Here is a 27,362-nt window from a genome sequence, read left to right as displayed (position 1 = left end):
TGTCATTTGAAAATTTCATTTACCAATGTTAAAATCCACTGTCTACATAATGCTACATATTGACTTTTAATCTACATCACACAATTTAACTGTTGGTAGTACTGGAATTAAAATCACAACATACCCTCAGGCATACACAATTAATTTCCTAGAATCCATTCCAAGAGTGTAGGGAGATCTTTATGCATGGTCTCTTTTTGGTCTCTTATTTGGCATATGAATATTACAAAAATGCGAACTCCATGTGGCAAACTTTGACCTTCATGAACACTGTACGTGCAACAATGTTTTGTTTTTGTATTTAAACACATACGACGCACAGTGGTTACAACAATCTCTATAAATTTCAGTTGGAAGATTGCACATATAATTCACATCCTTTACTCCAGAACTTTCAGGGTTATGCAGTCACACCTGTGAGTCACACATCTGCAATATTGTAATCTGTACATGGAAGATGACATAAACATAATCATTCTCTCAATCTACAGACTGAATATTTGTGCATGGCAGTACCAAGTCCTTCCAAGCTCCTTGTTTACCATCTTCATGATTTGATTTGACTACAAGTTGAGCCATTTTCCAACATAAAAGTATGAAATACGAATACCTATAATCACTGATGATTGACTGTTGTTCCAGTCTTTCACTGTTCGCATTCAAATCTCATTGACAATATACACACACTGTATTATTCACAAAGTTAAAGCTCTTTAAACAGTGTTAGTGAGTGTAATATGAACTATTACAAGCTGGTGATATTAACGCCACTATTCACCATCTGGAGATAGAAAAAAAAAATAACAGGTTTAGGGCTTCAAAAAGATCTAAAATGTGAGTTAGGGATAGAAACAACAAAATTAATGTGAAATTGTTAATCAGTTTAAATCAATGTTAAGTATTTGTTAAATATACAAAATGTGAATGACAGTTTTGTTAAAACAATTTCTGGCATAAACCATCAAGAGTAATGATTTGTTTATGAAATATTAGTGATGTATATATCTCCATGTATTTGTAGCTCTATTGCCAAATTTCTATATGGTAGGATGTTTTGTGACACAACTGATACATATCCATCAAATGTGACATGTGTAGCTCAAACTTAATGTTTTAATAATGACTGCTCCCAATGGTAAACAGTGGCTGTAGATCTCACTGCTGTAATTCTCTCTCTTTCTCCTTCACACAGAAAGTAAAAGAAATGAAAGAAGACTAAACCCTGCCCTCGTATCCTTTCCTTAATCTCTTTGTATTCCATTTCTACATAACATGGAATGATCGAAGCAGACTGACAATCATTCACAGATTCAAAGCTCTTTAAATGTGGGAAAATGATTCACTGATAGCAAGTGCTCTTGGATCTTCCAAATGAAAATAAAAATCACCAGCTGTAATTCTTGGAATACAGGCAAATAAAAGTATCCCAATTTCGCTGCTTAATCAACAGACCTAGGCAGGTCTATGCTTTAATCTTTGCCACTGGATGTCTTTATATGCCCTGCAGTATATCTCTGTTTTGGGCCAAACTCCCATGTGATGATAGTCTTTTGCAAAGGCAGCTCGCTATAATTTGAGGGCACGCGCACAGAGAGCAGTGGACTCCCACACACAGCACACGAGCAGCGGGCCCAAAATGCAAGTCCATTGCAAGCTGCCTTTGCAAAAGGCTGATACATGATGGGTACACATTGATCAGATACATTGTCAGCTTTCCCATCTCTTTGGCACTGATATTTGGGAAGCTGCTATGAATCATTATCCTGAACTAAACTACAGGTGCAAATCATTCAGGTCAGGCTGGAAAGTTCATAATGACAGAAATCATGCTATGACTGTAGTCGCAAACTGATGATCATACGGGCAAATCATGTCCAAGCAATGACCTTATAATCATGTCAATGTACTCTATATGTAGTTATTTTCGTGAAGGTTTAATTTTCGCAAACTTTGCAAATCACAGTTGTATCACGAATCTATCAACATGCAAAAATGTTGGCATGTGCTAGGGTGACTCAGCATTTGCGTCAGCGTCGGTGTCAATTTTCGCATACAACACCTCGCAAATATGATTGTGACCTCCTCATTTGTTATGATATCTGTGTGTGAAAATGATAGCTTATACAGTAATGATGATGTTCAATTCACAACTGCAATTTTTTCATCTGATTCATTCATCACGACAAAATTATGGGTAAATCAAGGCTGCATGAAATACCAGCTTCAGAGTTGACTCTTTAGTCCTGCGAGTCTTTGGTTGATGTCGTTGGGTGAAGTCATCCAGCTACCTCCGTCGACGACGACGATGTCCCCAGTGATGTAAGAGGCCGCCGGGGAGGAGAGAAACACGGCACAGTCCGCGACGTCTTGCTTGGTCCCGAGGCGTCGCAAGGGGATGTGCTGAGGAATCGACTCAGTCAGCGGTCCAGCTAGGTACAATAAATGTTTAATGAAGTTGTTAATAGATTGTCACCATTGCAGTGCATGTACATTTAGTTGAAGAAAGAGAGGGAGATTAATGCAGAAAATTTTCTTCGACTCTTTTCCTGTGCATTTTAAAAGAACTATATGAACATGTATGCTCTGTCAAACAAAGAAGACTCTCATTAAAGCGACCTCTTTGGGAAGAGAAAATCTATTCAGCATAAAACTTTGTTATAAAGGTTTTGAAATACAGAAAATACATGAAACTTTGATCCCGCTGGCCAAGAAAAGAGTTTGTTATATCAGTGAGCTCATAGGGACATACATGTATACACTGTGTTAGGCACTAATTTAGCATTGATTATTATTATTACCAGTGCTATTATTACATGTTATTGTTATTATAACCTCCGCAAAGGGAGGAGGTTATGTTTTCGTTACTGTTTGTTTGTTAGTTTGTCTGTGTGCAAAATAACTAAAAAAGTTGGGAAAGGATTTAGAGGAAACTTGCAGGAAAGGTTGAGAATGACACAAGGAACAGATGAGTAGATTTTGGTAGTGATCTGGAAACTTTTATGGATTTATGAAGGATTTTCAATATTTTGGCAGGTAGGGTCAATGAACTTGGGAGTTCAATCTCTTTGAGCTGCACATTTTTGAGGTTTTCATGCACACACTAAAGTGCTAAAGTGCGTGCTCTACTGCGAGCTAGGCACGCCCTGCAGCTGAAGGTCGATGTAACAAAAGACTTCCATATTGGGAAATCGGTTGACTTTCAGCATGCATGTTTTTACGTATGGGTGGAAATCACTGATCTCTTTGGAAGAACAAGATCATTGGTGGAAATTAGCTGCTTGGCGGAGGTCTGCGCTCTAATAGTGCTTCTATAGTTATCATTACTATTATTTTCATCATTGTCATTATTATTATTATCATTATCCTTATGATGACAGTCCACTGTATGTGGTACAGTGTATCTCATAGCTTTGCATTTACCTCATCAGGCATTGGGTTACAAGCTTGCCGCTTGCGGTCTTCTCTGCTGATTTATGTCACATGTAATCAAAGGGGTGGGACTAACATTGACCTATCACTCTTCCAAATATCACTCCTCACTTTGCCCAATATGTATAGCATGTGAAGATTCCTACATTCAGTCATCATTATTGCCTCCATCACTCTCTGTTCTCTTCACACTCTGCCCACAGTGATGTGGAACATCATTGATTCTTTCTTCAAAAATATCTGTATTCTTTTTGTTACATCACCTGGAGATCATTAGATATTTCCACCATACTCACTAAATCCATGAATTAAAAGGGAAAACATAGTTCTCATATGCTTGCAGAAAGGTGGATTGTTCTAAAATTTACACAAATGCATAAGAAATCTGTGAAATAATGCAATAATAGCATGTATTCAGTTCTGTGATACAAAAAACCCCCCCAAAAACAAAGTAACCAGAAAGGTTCACCAGAAGTATTACATTCTCCTAACATTCCCGATCATGATTGCTACATACATATATATATATATATATATATATATATATATATATATATATATATATATATATATATATATATATATATATATATATATAGATAGATATAGACATAGCTATATATATTTTTATAATCAATTATGGATAATTGAAAAATTGGGTCACAGCAGCATCCAAAAATCTTTGGTACTAGAGTGAAATTTTTGGCTAGGGCAGCATCGAACATTGCTTAAAGGTATTAGCCCACATTTGTAAACCTGCAGCAATTGGTCTCATAGTTAGCATGGAGTTTGGGTATGATTGCAGTAACACCTGTGCAAAATTTCGTTCCAATTAGTCCATTACTTTCATAAAAATAAATGAAAATGCACCGTAATCCGTATGCATGCGTATAACGCTCGATAGCTCCGGTCCACGTACGTGTTACATGTACAATGTACGTAGCTATAGCCCGCGCTCGTAATTCGAATTTGGGTCGGGTTGACCCGGTTTGAAAATTGATTTTAAAACGATGATTTTCTCTCTTTTATCGAATGGTATAGACAAAGAGTGACAGGTGAGGTATGTTACTGTTATAACTTGTACTTTTGAAGTCATATTGGACCTGTTTTTATAATATGCAGTTTTGATTTTCGTGGGTTTGCAAATGTGGGCTAGTACCTTTAACATTCTACCTACCCTCTTGTGAATTTGGGAGGGTGCTTCAGGAATAAAAGTCGTATGCATAGGATTGAAGTTATTTTACCCTTTTGATCTTGCAATACTCTGAAACTATACAATATTTTGGCAAATTACGTCAGCCAGACAAGTTTATCGGTAAACCCTTTTGATATATTGCAAGCAAATTCAAAATGGTGAAAGATGAATTTTGAGTCCTTCTGAGAACTCTGTTTTTGGCTTTAAGACATGCTAGCACTTTGCTGACATCCATTGCTTACCTAATTTGCGCATTCCCTCTGTATCACCAATGGGCCCTGGAGCAATCCCCACAACTCGAATTCCCAGAGGACCCCACTCCACTGCCAAACTCCTGGTCATGGAGTCTAACAGACACACAAGACATGATTTAATTCAGCAGTCTCGTCTTTAAAATAGTACAAGTCACTGAACAACATCGTGCCTATGTCAAGGCACATCAGATCCTCTTCAATGATAAACTATGAAGGTAAAGCAGACTGTCATTCACTGTGATGACAGATGACATCATATGACACTACCTGATGAGTCGTACGTGCAAATCTAGTGAGATATATTCCAGAAAAGGAACACTGATAAAATTTGAGGCAGAATTTATGTACAGATTTGTATCCCAACATTGGTTAAATAGTTATTACTGTTTTCATTACTCAAATCAGTCAAATGTCTAGATAATCATTCTTATAATTTCATAGCTCACATTTCTATGGAAACTGATAATTCTCCTAATATTTACTTCAGAAAAGCTTGTCAATAAAAACAAATAAGGAAAAATCACTCTATCATAATACTTAAGCACGAAGGCATTTTACAACACCTAAAAAGAATGTAGCTATCCGATTGGTTGATTGCTCGTCACATGACATTCAGTTAAAAGTACATGACATATTGTCTCTGTCTGCCATGCATTTTTTTGGTGAGCAAAAATGGCTATCACATGGCTGACGTATCCAATTTCCATTGACTTCCGTGTTAAACTAATGATTGACTTGAAGTTTTTGTGCCATTGCACGGCTCTGATGTCACAATAAACAAACTCAACAATTACAAGTGGGCATAAAAGCGCATATTTTGACACTCCGTTTTGTAACAATTTATTGATTTTGCGTGCATGTAATACATGGGTGACTGTAACTGTGCTACTCAGTCACCTTTCAAGGAAAATAGTTACCACCTCTGTTCTACATTCTAAAATCTGTGTGGACAACATCTGTTGATGTCCGAGGTGTTGTATAAAACGAATAGTGTATGGTTTTTACTCGTGCAATGGAACAAGATTTCACACTTGTGATCATTAACTATTCGTATACTGGCCAACTCCTGCACTCACCAATAGCTGACTTTGCTGCTGAGGCATGGGTCTGAAGTACTGTTGCTTTGTATGCCAGGGTGGCTGAGATATTAATAATCACTCCTCCATTGTCCTGGAAAAGGACAAAAAAAAAAAAAGACAAACAAACAACAAATAAACAGATGCACTTTCAACAGTGAAGATTTGATATAAAACTACAAAGGTATAGCATAATGCAATGCTAAATCCAAATTTCCATCACATTACAAATGTAAGTATATGCTGTAACTCAAGGTGGACAACTCCTTCGTTGATGCAAAGAAAGAGGGTCATTTCCTATTATCATTCACTAGGTATTAAAAAAAAAAGTCTGCTGTCCAGTTAAATGTATGTCAGCCAACAGTGAATCAGATTATGCACACAATTAGTGAATCAAATAATGCACACGTGAGTGCCATGCCCTCTAATTCATTAACAAATGCCAAACATTCAGTTTGACCAACAGTCAAACCTGTCTAGCTCGGCCACCCAAGGAAGACAAAAAAAGTGGCCGCTATAGACAGGTGGCTGCTATAGACAGGTTTTTTAACATGCTTTTTCTCTGTGAAGGATATGTTTCTAGTGGCCATATACGGCAGGTGGCTGCTATAGACAGGTAGTCGCTAAGACAGGTTTTACTGTACAGTAGACTCCCATTATAATGAAGTCCTTGGGACCGGCAGTTTTCTTTCGTTATATCAAAATGTCGTTATAACTGAACAAATAAACAATAAAAATACAGAGTGTGGATAACGTTGTGGCCTTAATTTTTACTTTGTTGTCACCGGAAGTTCGTTATAACCGTGTTCGTTATAACGGGAGTGCACTGTATCAGCATAAAGTGCAAACCTTCATATACTCCTCGAAGACAGCCTTGGTGGCATTGAATGTGCCAATGGTGTCGATCTCAAGGACAGTCTTGAAGGCGTTGAAGGACATGGCACTAGCTGGGCACAGGAAGTTACCAGCAGCACCTGAAAAAATCAATTGGTATCAAACAACGACTAGGTTATCACCATGCTGTATATCCTTAAAGGGATAATATAGTCTTGGTAAAGATGGAAATTCAAGTTTTAACTTTTTGCGAGATAATTAGAACCGACATATATGAAATATTAAAGAGCATACAATTCTAAAAGGAACTAAAAGTTGATTTGATGAAAATGATTTTGAAATGGCTGAGACATCCAAAACAAAGTTACAAAGTGTTCCTACTAAAAGGTGGGACCCATCCTTTATCTTATGACACCATTTTCATGAAAACTGGATATACCGCTATGACGCTGCATGACCTTTTATACATGCTTGTCAGACTGAAAATGGCTCAAAAACATGATTTTGTGTACGAAGTCTATGCAAATAGAGTTTTCTTACCTTATTCAAAAAGATATAATTATTTTTACTTTCAATAGCTGAAATCAATTAATTTTAACATGATTATGCTTAAAATAGGTTCTGTAATAAATTTTGTGGAAAAAAAAAACAAAAAAACCCTGAAAGGTCGAAAAACAAGGAAATACATATGAAATTCATAAAACATGTACATAAGAAATTAACTTTGATACCAGATTTTTTTCTTCAAGTACATTGTTAAGAATTCTACAAGGAATAATGTCACCAAATATTAGGATGCCATTAGCTTTATTTTCTGAATTAGAGCAAAATTTATGATTTCACGCATATTAATGAATATAATTATAAAATATAAAAAATGAAAAATTCAATTTTTCTTTTATATGTTGGTAGATTATGCGACAAGTAATGTACAAATAGTATGTGCCAATTTTCAGGTTGATTGCGTGATCAACGGCCGAGATCTTTGGGGGGGGGGGGGTTTGAATCAACCCTCCCCCGGCCACAGAACAGGCCAAAAAACACGGCCTGGTTAGGGTTAATATTTCATATAAGTGGTTTCTAATTATCACGCAAAAAAATTGAAACCTGTATCTCCATCTGAACCAAAACTATACCATCCTTTTAAGAAATAATTGAAGAGCTCATTTGCAAAAGGGGTTAGATCCAGGGGATCTCCCCGACCACAGAACAGGCCAAAAAGCACGGCCTGGTTAGGGTTAATATTTCATGTAAATGGTTTCTAATTATCACGCAAAAAGTTGAAGCCTGAATCTCCATCTGAACCAAAACTATACCATCCTTTTAAGAAATAATTGAAGAGCTCATTTGCAAAAGGGGTTAGATCCATTTTTGATGAAAATTGAGTTATTAGCCTCATTGCACAGAATTCCAGTTGAGAATAGCTACAGTGAAAATTTCAACTCCAGACAACCGTTTGAATTGAAATTATTGCAAAATTAGATTTAGATTTTCCATACACTTGTGTACAAATTCTCACATATAAACCTATTTTTCTCTAAAGAACTAAAAGTGGATCTAACCCCTTTTGCAAATAAACTCTTCAATTGTTCTCCTTCATCAGCTTATAATTCAGTATCACATCATTCTGTGTTGATGTGGTGTATTTGCCTGAATGTAAACTACTACCTGTTAAATCAGTAATAGGGTGTGTAACTTTGTTTCAAGTGCAGCCTGGTAGTGGATCTTTTGTCACATTTACATTACAATTACCTGTACTGTACTGTAGACTACGAAATCACTCCCACCTTGTACTTGTGCTAAAAATCAATTCTATTCATCTCGTTGATGATGAATGATAATCCGAAACTTTTTCACTTTGTCTCCCTCTACAAATTAAATTTTGTTAAGATCGCAACTGCTGATCTGTAAATGAACAAACATGTCGGAAAAAAACAAACCAGTTTGACTCGAACCTGTCATCTACTGCTTTCCGGGCAGCGACGCTACCACCAGGCTGTCCCTGGTTGCCGGCAGTGACTCGATGAACATGGAACAAATATCCAAGCTCCGAAATTCTGACATTTCTATGTTAAGTAGTCCAAGGCGGACAAGGCATTTTAAATTTCTTTCATTTAATAAGCCTTGTTTGTTAATTTACAGATCAGCAGTCGCGATCTTAACAAATTTAATTTGTAGAGGGAGACAAAGTGAAGAAACTCGCACCTGAACCTTCACCCCTCTGATTAATATCTTTCTTTCAATCCAAAACTTACTATAAAAAAAAAAAAAATCCTCTGTGCAATATCAAGTGACCCATAAGCACCATAAACCAAACAGTACTTGATACAAAATTTACAATTTTACACTCATGCGTACAGTTCTGCTCTCCTATCTGAGATTTTTTTTTTTCAATTTCTGCACATTTACACGAAAGTATTTCATGGTGTGTTTATTCCTCATTCACAAGGAAAGAAATATGAACTACCCAGCACATGTAAAAAACAAATGCAACCAATCAAAATAAATTTTGGGATGAAAAATATAATTAAGCTTGCCATACCAACATTTTTCTTCAAAATTACAAGTTTTTCAAGGTGCAAAAGCTGTAATTAGTTTCTTGTGACATATTGTATTTAGATCTTCAAGAGGACAGTTTATGTGACATACATCTGCAGTCCTTCAGTAGCAGGCAATGCCTTGCAATGCAACATGCTTTATGGCAAAACACTGCTTCACAGTTATATTGCAGCAAGGAGCAAACATTTTGGCCTTTAACTCGCTGAGAATACTAGGGCAGGTGTCTATGGGAAATACTTGGGTACCTAAGGGGGGGGGGGGGTCACCGTGCACCCCCCCAGGACTCCTCGAAACTTACATTTTCAGGATCCTCATGACATACCAAAACATAATCAAGATGTTAACAGGAACGAAAAGTGGCTATTCTAGGTGAAATTTAATGTATTCTATTGTTTTTCATAATTCTTATGTATTTCTTTGTTTTTCAACTTTTTCAACTTTTGTTTTTTCTTTGTTTTTCTATTGGAAATTGTCACTGACCACTTTTCTACCATAATTAGCACAAAACTAATCAATGAAAGTGATTAATTGTAAAAATAATCATGTTTTCATGACCTTCATGACAGAGCACCTGTTTTCCATAGGAAATGTACACAAAATCACAAAATTGTGCCCGTTTTGGGGAGACATACCGTTACAATAATGGGCGTGACTTCGCAAAAGTATACGCGGATGTTGCAAATTTGGTCTCAAAAGTTGTGCGAGACTTGACCAAACAAAGTCAAGAAGCCTCGCAACAGATTTATAGCGCGAAACTTTGAGGGGGGGGGGTGGCGGATCCCCCCCCCCCCCCGTCCTTATGTATGTATGTAATATATATGTGCTTACATGTAGGGCCTATATAGTAGGGTACCTAAGGGGGGGGGGGGGTCACCATGCACCCCCCAGGACTCCTCAAAACTTACTTGACTTTGTTTTGTTCAAGTCTCACGCAACTTTTGAGACCAAATTTGCAACTTCCCCGCATACTTTTGCGAAGTCACGCCCATTTTTGTAACGGAATGTCGTCCCAAAACGGGCACAATTTTGTGCTTTTGTGTACATTTCCTATGGAAAACAGGTGCTCTGTCATGAAAGTCATGAAAACCTGATTATTTTTACAATTAATCACTTTCATTGATTAGTTTTGTGCTAATTATGGTAGAAAAGTGATCAGTGACAATTTCCAATAGAAAAACAAAGAAAAAAACAAAAGTTGAAAAAGTTGAAAAACAAAGAAATACATAAGAAATTATGAAAAACAATAGATTACATTAAATTTCACCTAGAACAGCCACTTTTCGTTCCTGTTAACATCTTGATTATGTTTTGGTATGTCATGAGGATCCTGAAAATGTAAGTTTCGAGGAGTCCTGGGGGGGGGGGGGGGGGTGCACGGTGACCCCCCCTTAGGTACCCGACTAAAATGCATGTTGTAGCAAAGTCAATCCATCCTCAATGGGTTAATAGCCACCTGCATATTTTTGGGCGGTTCTTAATTGTCTGGTGGGAGGAATTCATAATTCTCTTCTATTGATACGATTACAACAGACAGAAAACAAAATGTGAGGTTTTGTATTTCAAAAGAATCAAATAATTTTCAATTGATATGTCTTTAGAAGGCAGAAAAATGAGTCAGAGAACATACCATTCACTAGGATGTCAATCTTGCCAAATTCCTGCATAGCCCTCTGCACACCTGCTACAACTTCCTTGGGCTAAAGAAACAAAATGAAGAGAAACGGGGTGATATTGCAGTGCCACAAAATGTAATGGCAGAGAAAGCATTGGCATATGCTTTTTAAGTGACATGAAAATGTGAACACTTGTAAAAGGCTGTCCTACATGTAATATAGAATTCATATTTCTTTTCTTAACTTTTCAAACTAAAACAGGCTTCCTACTTTACCATCGATCAAACATTGTTTTATCTTTAGCATTCTTTGACAATTACTCTTGCTTAAACATCATTGGATTACTTCAGACTTAAAAATCAAACTAAACACTAAATCAGGGGTCTACATTATAGCAGTAAGGTGATGTTTGGGCCACCAAATTTCCATAAAGATAATTTTCGGTGCCCCAGTCACTCACATAAGATTCTAAATGGATTGTAATGTTTCCTTTTATATCTGGCTAACACAATTGTACACTTTGTTTTCAGGCCACTAAAATTTCAAATTTGAAGAGTTACAAGCTGTAAGTACCCTAAATTTTCAAAATTTAAAGAGTTAGGTAACCTGAACAGGACATAAAAGAAGAATGTTACTTAATTGTTAGTGGCAAGGGTGGCAAACCTGAATAGATGAAACAGTATCTCACCATACCTTTCTCACATCCATCTGAATTGGAAGACATTTCTGTCCTGTCCCTCGACTCAATTCCTCAGCAGCCTTCAAAAACAAAATAACAGAATTGAGTAAAATCATCTAATCTGCAATCTAGAATGATACACTGCACTTCTACCTCACCATGTATCATTTCAGCTTTCCAAGGCAATACAGCAAGAAGTGGCTTGCAATGAATTTCATTAGATTCATGTGTAAATATTAGAAATGAAAGCATTGAAGAGATAACAGAATTACACAGACTGATGACTGCCATGTAAATGCTTTATTCAGGAGACTTATGACTGTCGGAATCAATTTTTAAATGGAAGTTATATAGGGCACTCACATCATGACACTTTGAGCACCCTTTGAGCTTTCCCCATGAATGACCAATTTACATATTTGATCCTTGCAAGAAACCTGTCAAGTAGACAATGACTGCTGTAGCAAAATTAAAAACTTTGATTTTGAAAGAAAGACTTTCAAATGTACAGTATGGGCATGCAGCCCCCATTACAATGAAGTCCTAGGAACTGACAATTTTTTTCTTATATGAAACTTCATTATAGCTGAACAATAAAGGATATAAAGATATAGCGTATGATCATTTTGGAACTTAAATTTTTGCAGCAAAGTTCAACAAGATTTATGTTATGACCATGTTTGATATAAGGAGAGTGCACTGTATTACCTGCTGCACACGCTCCAATTTACGGCTTGCAATCACTGTAGAACACTGATGTCTGAATGAAGGAAGCAAATACAATAATTTCACAAGATCGATCAGTAACACTGGGGTTAATCGTGTAACTGTACGAGCTGAAATTTTCACGGTGGTTTTATTTTCGCGAATCGCCTTTAAACCGTGAAAATAACAACGCGTGAATAACTAAGTTCAGTTAGACCTCGCCACCACAAAATTAACAACACGCCAAAATGTCCTACAAGTAGCAATTCGCGAAAATATCTGTACGCGGAAATTTCAGCTCGTAGAGTACAGTGAACTATAACCAAAATCTATGTAAAACTGAGCACAACAGCCTTCACAGGAGGTTTTTTTTATTATTTTTTTTTTTTTATTTCAGCTCCAGTTCTTCTCAAATAGATTCCCTACATGACGCATCAGCATTTCAGGTAGACAAGTGGAGTGACTACAATACACACACAGAGGAAGAGAGTGCAAAAAAGAACATACAGAAGATAATGCAACTAGAAACTTCACAACTTCATTGCGAGGCATGTGACTATTTGAAAGCCATACAGCATGCATCTATGAAAATGAGTTTTATAGCCTTCAGTTCTAATGTTCTTTTTCATGTTTCCTCTATATAATGCTTTTTTGGGCCTGCTCTGTGAGAGAAACAAACAAAGATGTTTATATGTGCCAACTTGGGATTCTCTTCTTACTTTTTTTTCTCTCTCTCTATCCTCTCCTTCTCTATTTCTCTATCATGCCTATACTTCCATAAACGATAATGATAATGTATGCATACAATGTACAGTTGTATATGATGGAACTTACATGTACATATGTGCCAAATTCACTCTGTAGAGTGCTCAAGGTACATAGAGAGCAAAATTAAGACAAAAATAGAAGAGTTTTTAAATGTTTCTTGAAGGTGTCACATGCAGTAAATATACCTGTAAAAACTTGTGAATATCCATATATAAAAATCTACAAGCCTTAGACCTACAAACTGTATGCCCTTCCTTTTGAAACATTTGAAATACTAAACAGCAGGGATGCCAAGTTCAAAAATTTTTTATGAGTGAGATTTTCATGACTCAATGTCTCGGCGCGGGCATGTGCGCGCGAGCGAGGGTGTGGGAGGGTTTTTTTCCCCCCTCCCACGGTAGGGAGCTTTTTTTTTTCATTTTTTTTTTTTTGGCTATCAGGTGCATACTAAAGCGACTGTTTTTTACTTATTTTGAAAGACAAAAGGAAATATACCTTCAATTGCAACTATCACTTTAATCTTTTCAGCTATGCTCATTATTATACGACCGTAGGCCCAAGTTGCAGACTTCGACCGATGCGTGAGAAAAATGGGTGCCATGCGTGAGATCGTGAGACGGACCCTAAATGCTTGAGTCTCACGCAGAATGCGTGAGACTTGGTAGCTCTGAAACGGGGTAAACTTCCTTCATATGATACATCCTTGGAATACATCAAATGTTCTTACCTCATCAAAACTTCAGCAATGGTGAAACAGATACCTGATCCTCCACCGGTAATGAAGGCAACTTGGCCTCTGAAATCAGATCAGAGCAAGGATTTATCACATTGCAAATCATACTAAATTTTTACCATTTATCAGTCCACTGATTTTCACCCCAAAGAAAACTCACACAATTCCTCATTATAAACTAGCCTCATCAGTGATGTGTGCAACTCATTGACAGATTAAATAACAGCAGCGACTGCAATTGTACATGTAAGCTAAAAAAAAAAAACCCAAAACAAAACAAAAACAATTTTATGGTACATTGATACCTTGCAACACATACTGCATAGGAGTCCAATTGAATCGAGTTTCACATGAGAAAAAAAAGGAAATGTTCTGGGGTAGAAGATGAACTATCAATAAGGTTGGAAAGGTTACGATGTATATATTTTTTCTTCTTCTAATTTGAGTAGGCCTACCTAGTAGATCTACATATTGCATTATTTTGCATCTTGATGAAGGTACATGTACGTGTATTATACTATTGTAAACAGTAATACTATAGCCTACTAGCAAATGATTACATCAATCCAGGACACACGAAAAATCATGAATATGACAATGGCTTTCACAGTATTTACTCTGGGCACATGTACAGTAGGTTCACAGTCTGCTACCCTTTGTAATGCACAGATGAGGAGGTTAAACATAAACTTTTTACAGAATTGATGAATCCTATCAAACAATGAATTATTCTTTATCTTCAGATCTTTGCATGTTCCTGGTGTGACAAGACCTACAATAGTACCGGAATCTTATTTGGCATGTATTCAAAAGGTTATTCAAATACCTCCTTAACATTAGGCTCCACTTAAGTTTGTATAGAATGCTATAATAGAAAATACTAACCAGTTGGTGATATTGTACTAGAACCTATATTATATATGCTTTTAAAATGTTTGAAGACATTTCACATGAATGGCAATCATAAATGTCTAACTCTAATGTAATTAAAAACAATGTTTCTACATTGATATTTGCTTTCAACACTAATATTATGCTTTTGCAAAATTAAAAAACAAGCAAAACTGTTGTTTGTTTGCTGTTCTTCAAACTTATTACTTTTTTGGGGGGTCGCATTGTGGTGTGGGTGTTTACGTATAGAATCTACTATACTAGTAAAATACTACACTGGCTCACTGCTGTTCAAAGTGAAGAGCGTTTACTGTTGTTAGACAGAAAAATCTGTCTGATCGGAGGAGTTTCAACACTTTTTTTTTTCTTTTAAACAAACGTCCAGATAACGACTCTCCTCCGAGAGGGTTTCTGTGTCTTTCTGCCTCTAGCTCCGCGAAACATATTTATTCTGTTATCTTTCTTTCGGTCTAACGTTACTACGCGCGGCATGCGTGGGTTACGCCCACCCGGTACCCAGGCCCACCCGTTGCGTTGTACTACCACTTGCACTGCATTAGTAAATTACTAACTCGCGGACACACTCATGCACTGTAATACATGTAGTTACACAGTATAGTACACAAGCCCGACTGTTCATTCAGTAAGCAATAAAAAATTAAATATCTGAAAGTAGGGCCTACACAGACAGTGTCCATGAAAGCCGAAGTAGGAAAACTTAACAAACAATATTTGCAATAACTTTTGAGGAAAAATACATACTTTAGCAGGCTTGGATTGAAAACATAGTTGTATGTTTTCATACACTTGTCAACCATGGAGGCTGCCATCTTGATATTCAATTGGGCTTGGTCATTACAAGGACAATTCTTTTATTTTAAAAAGTATATAATGTAGGATAATATACAAAAATATGAAAAATAAAATATTATTGGTATATTTTCTATTATTTTGTGAATTATCAAAATAACATATTGATTTTTAACTTACACAATTGAATTTATCTGATTGCCTAAAACAAACCAAATTCTTGTCTTACAAAAATACCAGCGGGCGACAGGCGTCGGGCAGCGGACAGCGCTGTCACGAAACCCCCGGACAGGTACGGCTGCGATTCGTTGAGCTCGACGGCCGGATACGAAGTTAGCGTTGTTGGCAACCGGTACGCATCGCGTACAGTGAGCAAGGCGTACAATTGATGTGGAGAAAGGTATTTACTCACTCTTACTATTTTTCACAGCGTTAGACCTGGATTTATCTGTGATTTAGATTCTAGTCAAAGATATATGGTGTATCGTAAATTGTATATTTGCCTGGATTTCTGTTCTTATCATGTTATAATCGTGTGTTGGCAAGAACGTTAAAAAATCGAACGTCTCACAATACACCCCGTGCATGCATTCCGTGCCTGTCTGCTGTCAGCAGGCAAGCAGAGCTATGCGTGCCGTGTTGTATTGCATTGCACACTGCAGTGCTGGATGGTAAGGTGGTGCACTGGTATTCTTGAGTTGAACTTCTCCTTCTTCTCCTTCTTCTTCTTCTTCTTCTTCTTCTCTTCTTCTTTTCTTCTTCTTCTTTTTTTTTTCTTCTTCTTCTTCTTCTTCTTCCTCCTCCTCCTCCTCCTCCTCCTCCATGTAGCAACAAATACGATTTGAGTTTTAAGATTGATTACAAGTAACATGATTAATCTTTATCGAATGTATTCCAAAACAATGTTTCTACATTATTTGGCATCTACACTTGTACATGAAGCTATTAGAATTTAGATGTAAAAATGTTGTAACGTTAGAAATGATTTTTCCCCCATCTCCTGAAATAACATTAGATTATCTAGAAGGTCTAGATCTATATGATTTTTGAGATAGGAGCAAGGTCTTGTCACCCCGGCCGAGGATTGATACTATACTGTGCCCTTGTTCGTGTGAAACACCACAGAATTTGCCTAAATCTTGTATCATTTGTGATAGTCTACTGATACCTTGTCAGCTGATGTGCTTATAAAGAACTCTAATTACGGTAGTGATAGTGACAAGGTAAAAATGATATTCTAAACCCTGTAGCCTACTGTACAATTGTATGTAGCCCACCAGGATTGGACTGTGATTGGATGTTTGCATTCTTCCGGCATTATAGAGATTGTGCAATCATGAACAATGTTTTTGTCATTATCTGACCTTCAAGACTATTATTTTCCAGGTTTTATTGCTGAGATGCTGCAGTGATTTCTAAAGTGCAGGAGAAGACAACTCTGAAGCCAAGTGAGAAGATCAGCTTCATTTGTGTCTATTAACGCCTAGATCTGGACCAGAAATGGCGATCTTCTTTGACCACAAGGTCCGTGCCCAGGCATTAAGTCTGGTCGACATTGCCTGGCACAAGGAGCAGCCTCTTCTGGCTGTAGCCATGAGGGGAGAAGGCGGTGTGGGTCTTGTCCATGTCTTCAATGAAGAGGTGAGAGTATTCTGTTTGTTTGTTTGTTTGTTTATTTGTTTGTTTGTTTGTTTTGTGTGTGTGTTATGTACATTGTTGCTTGCAAGCATATCTGCAACTGTGCCTTTTTGAAGTTTCAGAACATTGGACTTTTTTCTTTCAAGTATCGTGAAGTGCTACCAATGCTACAGTAGATCAGATGCATGACCAAATAAGTGGCTACTTGGTCTACAGGTGCCTGCATGTTTTATATTCATGTTACTGTTATGTGATATTTTGATACAGGGTCCCCATGATAAAAAGTGTACATGTACAACCACTGATGGGGTAAACCCTGTTATGCAAGTCAAATGAATGAAATACCGGTATATCATTATCAATGTCCACTTTACTTTGCTGCTATTGCATTGCAATACTGATGAGAACAAGACGGAAATGTAGATGCAATCGTCCTCTGTCACAGTATGACAACATCGATAGTGAGCAGATCTCCCTCTAATATTGCCTCCATTGTATGTACACAAAATATAGCCTGCAACCAAGGTTAAAACAACTCTAAAACAAGTAATGTTTGCCTGCATTTTAATTTCACGAATTTCGCGAGAGCCGAGATTTGCGAAATTAAAATGCATGCAAAAGTTCATGTCTACACTATATGCATTGAATGTTAGAGGCAAATCACGAAAATTTCATGCCGCGAAAAAGGCCGTCAGCTCCAATTCGCGAAAATTTCATGCCATGAAAATATTGTGTTTTACACAATTCAGACCTCTTTTACAGTATTTTAACCATTGTGTTTGTGTATATAGTGTGTGTCTAATATGTAACCTGTTTCCACTGACTCTCTTGTGTGATGTATAAAGGCCCTCCATTATCTTAACAAGAAGTATGCTTCAGTTGATGTACATGTCTTCTTCTTTCTACACTTCTGTTTGTCAGGGGGAGCCGCTGCCCAATGCCAGCATTCAGCGTGCCTGCTATTCCACCTCCCTGTCCTGGCACCCGTCCCAGCCCGCCGTGGCTGTTGGCTTCGAGAACGGCGAGATTCTGATCTGGAACGAGGCAGAGCAGCAGATGTTTGAGGCCAATAAGCTACACAAAGGCCAGGTCTGCCTGCTGCAGTGGAGCATCAGCGGTCAGAGGTTGTTATCAGGAGACAAGGTATGTATGTATTTGGGCATTTCCACTAATTGTTTGCTTTGTTTGTTTGCTTTGTTTGTTTGTTTGTTCATTTTCTATCTGAGAAGATGGCTTGATAGCCCATATTCAGCTATGCTAAGCTGGTCTTCCATGGGGTCCAGTTGGATGTGAGGTGGGGGACCACTTCACCCTGCTCTTTGCGATGAATGAATGAAGCGGGATCTTTTACGTGCATGAGTTATGACTCTCACACACGGAACCTCCTTTTTATTGTTGAGCCCACTTGAGGTGCGGGGAGACTAAGGGATCGCCTGCGGCATCTGTCCGTCCGTCGTCTGGTAGATGTCCCTTTCGGGAGTTGAAGTTCATCACAAGGTCAAAGGTCACAGGCAGGGGTCAACAAACTTTTAGGGCCCAATGTTAAGTGTTTACGGCGCGTTTCGATTATGGCCCATAAGTTTTGATCCATGTGTCCGTTTGTGACCAAACTTGGCTGGTAAATGTCCCTTGGGGAGTTGAAGGTCACCACAAGGTCAAAGGTCATAGGCGGGGTCAATGAACTTCCGGGAGTTAGAAAACATTAATTTCTTCTACGCGAATGGGCGAGACACATTTTGGCACTTGCCTTGTGTCCTATCTGAGGGACAGAGTGTTTTGCCTCTTGCAAGAGGAGACGGTATGATTGCACACAACATTGCTCAGTCCGGACTCTTGTTCGAACCTGGGTCGCTTGGGTCGGAGGCAGACGCGCTATCGACTGAGCTCACTGCCTGTATAAGGGTACTTTTCAGTGATGTCACTTTATTTTCTGTTTCCAATGTACGTTACCCCCCCCCCCAATACAATATGATCTTCTAGAGCACTTTAATGAGAGTTAACTTTGCCCCAAAATTGCTTCAAACAAGTAATCTATTCGAATTTATGCCAAAATAAAAAATTTTTGGTGAACGTACGTAACATGGACAGACCAACCTGTCGCATTTTGATCTGTCCATCTTACATACATTCACCACTCATTCTAGAAATGGTATAAAACACAATGTTCAATATAATTTTAGAGCTGTTATCTTTTCTAATAAATATTATGCCATTCAATTGAAAAACAACAAAGTTTCAATGAGCATTCATAATTTGACCTGTATACATGTATGTTAATAGTACATAGATTTCTGTCCAGCGTTACATACATTGTGTGTTCACCCAATTTTTTTTTTCATTTTCACATAAATTCTAATACAAATGTAGATTGCTTGTTTGAGGCAATTTTGGGGCAAAGTTTATCTTTCATTATAGTGTTCTAGATCATATTGTATTGTATTGTATCAAATTAGTTAATACATGTGCTAGACTCTTCAACAGCTTTAGATACTGAGCTTGACTAAAAAGCAGTCAATTTTTGCATAAACTACTAAGTCATCACATATTATACATATATGATATACATTGCAAAATATGCAGTCATGACATGGAGATGTTTCTGGATGAAACACTTGTAGGTCTGCGTTACGACAGGATAGTAAGACCTGCTTGTTTTGCCTGTTCTGTCGTGCTATGCTTTGTCGTATAACATTCTGCCTATATTGTCACACCCACACCCAACACAGGAAGGGACCCTCATCCTATGGAAGAGTGATGGGAAGGGTCGGCTCACCAACACACCCCTCTGCCAGCATGAGTCCCAGCAGACCCCGACTCAGTGCCTGTTTCCCAAGGGCTCCCCCAGACAAGATGCTGGGTAATTTTACCTCAAGAGCAGAGAAGCCATTATTTCACTTGGCCCATAGCAATCATTAGCATCAAAGCCCAAGTGCTAAATTTTCTTTGCAGTTTAATTGATCCCATTTAACCCTGTGCATGTCATATTACTGTATACGCCATATAATTTAGCGAGTCTAAATTTTTCGCGAATTGGAACTTCCTGACGATTTCGCGAGTGGTTCAATTCCCGATCATCAGGTCCTGTACCGAATGGAGAAATGTATACATGTAAGTCACATTCATAGCGTGATCAGAGTCAATATTTTTGCGTGTCTTAATTTCGTGAAAAGCACCTGACTCGCAATATTTGTGAAAATACAAACCTCGTGAAATATTCAGCGTATACAGTAATCTCCCATTAATAGGTATTGTATGTCTATGAAATTTAAGCCCATTTGACTCGTTGACACAGGAGGGATTAATCAAGGGCAGCTAGATGTGCTCCTTTCACACTCAAAGGTCATTCAAGAGATTGGAAGAGTTTGTCATATCTTTCTGAAAGGAAATGCCCTTTTTGCAGTCAAATAGGAAGCAAGTCAGGATAGAAGAGCACTGCCTAGTTTGAATAAGTTTATGTTTGATAGTTATCAGTGTTGACCATGTATAGAAGCATAGGAATATTAATTTACCGAAAATGATAATGAAGGCACATCACCTCGACAGCATGACTCTCAAGAAATTATAGAGCAGGAGCAAAATAGGTGCTTTAGTTATAATATATACATAAAAGTTTGTAGTTGTTTGACATTCCTTGCCATGTTTTCCTGGCAATACAGAAGGAATAGTTGTACTAAATAATGGCTCTACTTCTCCATGTCATGGAGGAAAGTCTCGTGTTGTTCTCAATGACAAAATTAACCAACGTTTTAAGTAGAATAGTTACATCTGATGTCGTGTACAACATGTAGACATGGCCTGCCTTGAACACTGTTAACTGTCTCTTTCAGGTCACAAAGTGGAGGACTACCCTGGGCCAAGAACTCCTTCAGTAAACCTGCCCTAGTACCTGGTCTTGTTGGTGATGGCAATGCCTGCTTTGTTGGTGGAGAGGAAGGTAATCTCAAATAATCTTTTGCAGGATTGTATTAAAAGAAAAAAAAAACACATTTGCACAGTTCTTACCTTTCCTAGTGTAGTATTAAGATACACTATCTCTTTTTCCAGCTTTACTTTTGCTTTTTTTTTCAACTTTTTTGTTATGAAACTGTTATGAACACAGGGGGTCCTGCAAATTGAAAATGGTTTCTATTTTGATGTGTAAAGTATTAATAACAAATGACAAATTAGAAGTATGCATAAAATACCCATACTTTAATATTACAGTCGCATGGTAGTTGTATTGATAAACATTTTGATGTGACTACACATTTGCTGAATGTATGACTGTCTGCATATTGTTCATCAATCTCTGACTGTGTAGCTGTTATCAAACCTTTATTCTGCGCACAGTATTAATGCTAAGAAGTGGGACTTGTTGAAAAAGATACAGGTACTATAGGTGCTATCACCATGCAACACAGGCAAATTTTCGTATTGTAGAAATTAGAAGAAATTATAGTCAACTCATTCGAGGTATATTCCACTTTCTTTTCGATGCCAGGTCGAATTTATTTCTTGGACGACAAAGGTAACATGTCGCCAGCAGTCAACCTAGAAGGGCCTGTGAAGAAGCTCCTTTTCAACGACCAACGCAATGTCCTTGTGGCTGTAACAAAGTCTCTGTCGCTGTCCCAGTACAGCGTGTCCATGGACGGCAAGACAACGGAAATGATGAAGGTGTGGTGTTGTGGATTGATGTGACGTTGTTTGCAATGTTGCATCATGGTCAAATTGTGGTTTGATGTTGGGAGAAAGGCATGCTCATGCTGTAGGGTGAGTCAAGTGGACGTGTGCAGTGAAAGCATGGGACAAAGGCATGCTCATGCTGTAGGGTGAGTCAAGTGGACGTGTGCAGTGAAAGCATGGGACAAAGGCATGCTCATGCTGTAGGGTGAGTCAAGTGGACGTGTGCAGTGATAGCATGGGACAAAGGCATGCTCATGCTGTAGGGTGAGTCAAGTGGACGTGTGCAGTGAAAGCATGGGGTGTCAGGATTGACGAGTCTCCAGTTAGGATGATTTACATCTCCCAAAGACAATTTCTGTGAATTACAGCAGTGAAATGAATGCAGAGACACAGGGAAATTTCAAACGGAGTATTAGAGATAGATGTAAGTAATTTGTAAGGCAACTGATGTGATATGTCTGTGAAAGTAGCAAAAATTGCTCCTGCAGTCATTGACCCATGACCCATTCTTTAGATGCATAACTCGCCGACAGAAGTAAGCCACCAGTTTTTGAATTGCCATTAGTCTTTATTGTCTTGAAACATCATATCTGCAGAAAATGTCAGAGAAATAAAATGCACATTTGTCTCAGGTGTTGATGTTTGGTGTTTAACTGGTCCAAATTACTTCACAGATCTTTGTGGCACAATCTTGGTTGTCTTGTTTGAATTTTATGATCATCCTGATAAAACTGCTGGGAGGGAACACGTTCATGAACTCCTGATATCTACAACTGCCATTTTCTTATGCTAACCTTGGTCTTGCTGGACAGGTGTTAATCTCTTATTGATGCTCAACACTTGATTGTTTTCTTTCCTTTTTTTTTTCCAGGTGAAACTCAGTGGCAAGCCAAATGAGAGTGACTGTGACATGGTGTGGGCAGGCAAAGGTCTACTAGCCACAGCCTCAGGGGAGGCCCTTGTCAGGTATTGGAAACAAAAATAAACTCTTGACATACAAAAAATTACCATGAAAACTTCATTACAAAAACTCAAATCCAACAAGCAGTCATTCCTTCAAGCATCTCCTCTGTCACTATATTGCCTCAAAACCTCAGACAAACAACAAACTCATAAGAAATCGATTCAATTGTATGTAGATATTTTTCAAGAATTTGTCACGATACATGCTGAGGAATCATTTGACCTGCAATTGTCTTAAATTCTTCAGATCTGTAAATGTATTGTTTCCATTTCTTTTAATCCGTGCTCAGGATGTGGGATCTAGACAAAGATGATAACTATGTCCTGGGCCTTGATAAGAGTCTGGGATTTGATACTGGCGAGTGCATCAACTGTGTGGCATACTCGGCAAAGAAAGGTAATGTAGTAATTTGGTGTCCCCCCTCCACAAAGCTAAAAGGTTCTACATCGATGCACTATGTCCAAATCGTCTCCTCTGTCGCAAGATCATAATTTTAGATGATGCATGACTACAGTGTATGGTATGATGCGGACACTGGCATACATTGAAAAGGAAGGATTTGAGTAGCCCATTATGACTAGAAAATGTAAGGAAACTGAATGTAGACATATTTTTGCGAGAACTTGTCGATCTTTGGATGTCGTTTGAGATACCAGTATACGATGATGCACTACAGATATGCAGTTAAACTGTTATCATAGCAGGGAAGTATGTAGGTTTAGGTTTGCACTGTTCTGGAAAATGAAAGCAGTAAGTGTGGAGTGGAGGATATTCATATTCTGCACAGCACTAAAATTCTTTTTAAAAAACATGGAAAAATAAAAGTTGCTGAAACATAAATAAAGAAGAAAATATTTCTGTCAACATGTCTACAATTTTGCAGGCTAGTACCAGCCATATGTTCTGCGTTTTTTGTCACTTTAGTGTGTCATATACAACTTTTCTTTATATTCAGATTGAAGAGATTTTTCTACTCAGAGCTGCCTTTGCAAGACAATCTTCCAATCATTCCTTCTGATAATATAACTCTACTTTTTATCAGTTTTTTAGTTTTACATGTATGATGGTAAAATTGCACAGTATGTTAGTTTGTTAGATTTAACATAATAAAACATACTGATGTTTTTCTCTCTGGCAAATGGTCAACAGGCATTCTGGCTGGAGGCACGGACAGGGGGCGGGTGGCCATGTGGCGCTACACGGTGGCGGCGGGCATCCTCGGGCGTCGCCAGGACGGGGAGACCAAATGGAAGCTGCAGCCCCCGTCTAACCTGGAGGGGAACATCGTCCAGATCAAGTGGGGGTCAAGGCGGGACCTGCTGGCCATCAACTCGCTGGCGAGCTCCATCATTCTCAGTGAGCACATCATGAGCGCCAGCATGAAGACAGAGGTACAGTCGTGACGGTCGTCTTTCAAGCGCCAGTTCAGTTTCTGGAAAATGACAGAAAACTGATGGAAGAAATTATCACAGTTATCATGCAATCTGAATTTACATAATCTGTAGACTGTAACAATAGTTTCCATTTGTGAATTCTGGCGAGAGTCATTCAGAAAAACCTTTCTATCTGCAGAACTCTTTCCCTGTTACTCCTGCAATTCTCAGTGCTTCCCCCCCCCCCCCCACAAAAAAAAAAAGAGAAAAATGTCGTTCCCAAAGCCTATAAAACCTATTTTACAGACTCTGAGCCTTCTTTCCATTTTCCCTTTTCATGGCTTCTAAAACCTTTCTTATCCCCATAGCCTTCTTTGTGTACCATTCTCTACTTCATAGGCCCCGTTTGAAAACCCTTCCATTATGCAAAATCTTTATGTTAAACTTCTGTAAGTGTAGCATGCATGAATTATATCCTAAGTCAAACTTAAAGAGTGATAATTGATTGTACAGCCCTGAAGGGGCCAGTAGAAATTAGTTAACAACACACCAGGGCACCGTCTCATGAAAGTTGTCAGTCTCTGACAATTTCAGTATTGACTGGCTGAGAAGCTTCAGTCACTAGCTGTTACCATCGGATGGTGATTGTCAGAGATTGACAACTTGTCAGGGCTGACTACTTTCATAAAACAGTGCCCAGAGTTGCATTATTAGGGGATGTTTGTGATACCAACTGTTAACATTTCTTTGTAGAGATGAGTGACTGTTTCATTCTCTTTGCCTTCAGGTGGCAGTAGTCCAGGCTGGGCCCAGTGCATTGTCTGTGGACATCTTTACCAACGGTGCTCACCATGACATCAAGACAGACATTCATATTAAGGGCATCTGTAACACAAAGGTGAGCATTAATTAGTGTGGTAGACAGTTCCCTCTATCACCATTTTTTAGAACCATGTATTCAGTGGCTTATCATATCAGGGGGGTGTTTCATAATTAAAGCTGTTTGTAAAGTTACTAACGACTTACGAGCAACTGGTGATCAGTTCTTGTGCTGAATTATTGAAATTCTAGTAAGTATAGCACATTACAACTGATCACCAGTCGCTCGTAAGTCGTTCGTAACTTTATGAACAGCTTTATGAAACACCCCCCAGGTGTGTAATGTCATGAAAACTTTCCTTTTCGCCTGTCTATCTCCAATGCCTGATTGTTCCCTTGGCTTGTCACTAATGAGTACATTACCTCAAGATGTAGATCTGCAGAGTGTGTGTGGATAGGAGGAAAAAAATATTAAAGGGTAAACCTGTATATCTTGCTTCAAGGCTTTTCCGCATATTATTTATTACCTTATTTTGAAAATGTGCTAACTATCATTCAGAAGATGAACATTAAAAAAAAGAAATCATTTTATATCGTAATTTCGTGAGAGATTACGTCATATATGAGATCCCGCTAGTGCGCGCGCCACTCAATTCGTTAGTCGCCGCCATCTTGCTTACACGCGAATTTCTGTGCATCGGAAAATTCGCCGGAATTGCACTTGAAATTTCAAGTTTCGTTCGAGTTGGATTGACATAATAGCTAAAGTTACCTCAACAGGAGGTTTTGCCAGGTTTTTTATGGTTTAACGATCATTCTTCAGCTGAACAACAACGGTATTTATGTCTTCAACCAACGTTCCAAACGTGGGCGGCGCAGCCGCACCACCGCTGCTGACAGCAGTTGCGTCCCCGGCAGCCACCGGCGGGGGTCGCGGAGACCAACACGCACAAGAGTGCAAGCAGAAAACTGCAACAGCCAAAGGTAAAACGCCTACTAGAGCCGGCAAGGTAGGTACTAGTAATAGTACTACTGCAACTACAAGCAGTGCTAACCCTAGTGGTAGTACCGGTGCAAACAAAACAGTGAAACCACCTGCCAAACTGGCTTCTAAAGTTTCAACTTTGGAGGATAGACTCGGCAAGCTTGAAGGCCAATTAGCTGTGGTTGTTCAATTTGTGGAGGCACAGTCGGCAAAGCAGACACCAGCCCGTGAAGGCGGTGGCAATGGAAAGAGTATCAGGACTCGTTCTGAATACTTCCCTTCAGACTCGGCAGATACTGACTGCCATTATGATGATGAATATGCGGCACCTTTTTTGGGCCGAGATATGGATGAAAACTCGGTGATTATCCAACCAGGTCAAGGGGATCGTTGTCAGGATGACAAATTTGATATTGAAGAAGGCGAAGTTCCCCCTCCTGTAGTGGGAAAAGTTCCAAACATTGCAGCCAAATTTGCTGTGGCTGAGGAAGTTGGTCCCCCCATTGACCCAGAAATTGCTAAGTCTACAGCCTACCTTCTGACCCACCAGCTTGAGCCCAAAGTGGTAGATGAAACGATCACTAAATACCCCATTCCCAGCAACTGTGAGCTGGTGGATGTGCCGAAAGTCAACCAAAGAATCTGGAATGGGCTACCTGCCTTTTCAAAGACACGAGACCTCAAATTTCAGAGACTCCAAAAGAATCTTACGAGAGGCATCAATGCCTACATACATACAGTGTCGGCACAGAATATTACTGAACAGCAGCAAGATGCACTAGCACTTCTGTGCAGTGCGAACTTTGAGCTAAATTCCTTACGTAAGGAATTCATGAAACCAGACATTGGTTATCAATTCCAACATCTCTGCAAGCCCTCTACACCGGTCTCCAAATTCCTTTTTTGGTGACGACCTGGGAAGGCAAATGAAAGACATAAGAGATGAACAAAAAGCAACTGAGGGTGTCCTCAGGAGTGAGCATAGCAGACAGTACAAAAAGCAATGTTTCAGCCCATATGACTATGGCAGGAGTGCATATGGCAAGGGCAGGAGCAAGATTACATCAGGAAGCTCGAATTTGCCCCAACAGTACCGCGACGCGGGCTGGACTACATCTCGTGCAAGCACAAGTGATGTGACTAGGCCTACAGGTGCAAAAGGACCGTGGACTGGAGCTACCAGCCATGCTTTTTTAGGCCAGCGCCCCAAGGGGAGGGGGAAGCCGCCAGCTCCCCACACCTTCACACATCCCAGCCAGCACCAACCGCACTGCGGCAGCAAGCAAGGCTCAGGGATGAAGAGAGCACGATAACCTCCAGTTCAACTGACGAGGTAAATATAACATCCTTTTCTAGTGATCATGCAAAGCTA

The 27,362-nt window shown here is 38.8% G+C and overlaps 2 protein-coding genes and 1 pseudogene across 2 annotated transcripts in view; 2 read left to right on the top strand and 1 right to left on the bottom strand.

Moving 5' to 3' along the window:
* Positions 1-1,002: 1,002 nt before the first annotated feature.
* On the bottom strand, positions 1,003-15,566 carry LOC140231504 (peroxisomal 2,4-dienoyl-CoA reductase [(3E)-enoyl-CoA-producing]-like). Its single transcript, XM_072311639.1, has 9 exons — positions 15,499-15,566; positions 13,840-13,908; positions 12,348-12,399; positions 11,654-11,719; positions 10,975-11,044; positions 6,804-6,928; positions 5,955-6,048; positions 4,867-4,971; positions 1,003-2,429 (listed from the first exon to the last, which is right to left on the bottom strand). Exons 1-9 carry the CDS (start codon positions 15,564-15,566, stop codon positions 2,224-2,226), a joined length of 855 nt encoding a protein of 284 aa, XP_072167740.1. The 3' UTR covers positions 1,003-2,223.
* A 1,372-nt stretch (positions 15,567-16,938) lies between these two features.
* LOC140231416 (intraflagellar transport protein 140 homolog) overlaps positions 16,939-27,362 on the top strand; it is a 45,938-nt gene continuing 35,514 nt past the window's right edge. Inside the window, exons 1-9 of the mRNA XM_072311540.1 lie at positions 16,939-17,187; positions 18,106-18,327; positions 19,911-20,041; positions 21,012-21,118; positions 21,665-21,840; positions 22,721-22,815; positions 23,103-23,209; positions 23,963-24,204; positions 24,974-25,084. Coding sequence (XP_072167641.1) covers positions 17,047-17,187; positions 18,106-18,327; positions 19,911-20,041; positions 21,012-21,118; positions 21,665-21,840; positions 22,721-22,815; positions 23,103-23,209; positions 23,963-24,204; positions 24,974-25,084 — 1,332 coding nt within the window. The 5' untranslated portion in view covers positions 16,939-17,046. The remainder of the gene's footprint in view (positions 17,188-18,105; positions 18,328-19,910; positions 20,042-21,011; positions 21,119-21,664; positions 21,841-22,720; positions 22,816-23,102; positions 23,210-23,962; positions 24,205-24,973; positions 25,085-27,362) is intronic.
* Positions 26,337-27,303, top strand: LOC140231415 (uncharacterized; annotated as a pseudogene).

Source organism: Diadema setosum, chromosome 8 (genome assembly GCF_964275005.1).
Source record: "Diadema setosum chromosome 8, eeDiaSeto1, whole genome shotgun sequence".
Classification (NCBI taxonomy): Eukaryota; Metazoa; Echinodermata; class Echinoidea; order Diadematoida; family Diadematidae; genus Diadema; species Diadema setosum.
The sequence above is the reverse complement of the archived record's forward strand: the minus strand, read 5'-3'. Positions and strand labels throughout refer to the sequence as shown.

What these genes read in the sequence shown, in the direction of transcription:
- LOC140231504 (XM_072311639.1), bottom strand. Translation starts at nt 15,566, where the DNA reads ATGGCAGCCTCCATGGTTGACAAGTGTATGAAAACATACAACTATGTT. An exon ending in TTCAGATGGATGTGAGAAAG is followed by an intron (nt 11,045 to 11,653) that starts GTATGGTGAGAT and finishes TTGTTTCTTTAG; the next exon opens with CCCAAGGAAGTTGTAGCAGG. An exon ending in AGAGGGAATGCGCAAATTAG is followed by an intron (nt 2,430 to 4,866) that starts GTAAGCAATGGA and finishes TATTGTACCTAG; the next exon opens with CTGGACCGCTGACTGAGTCG.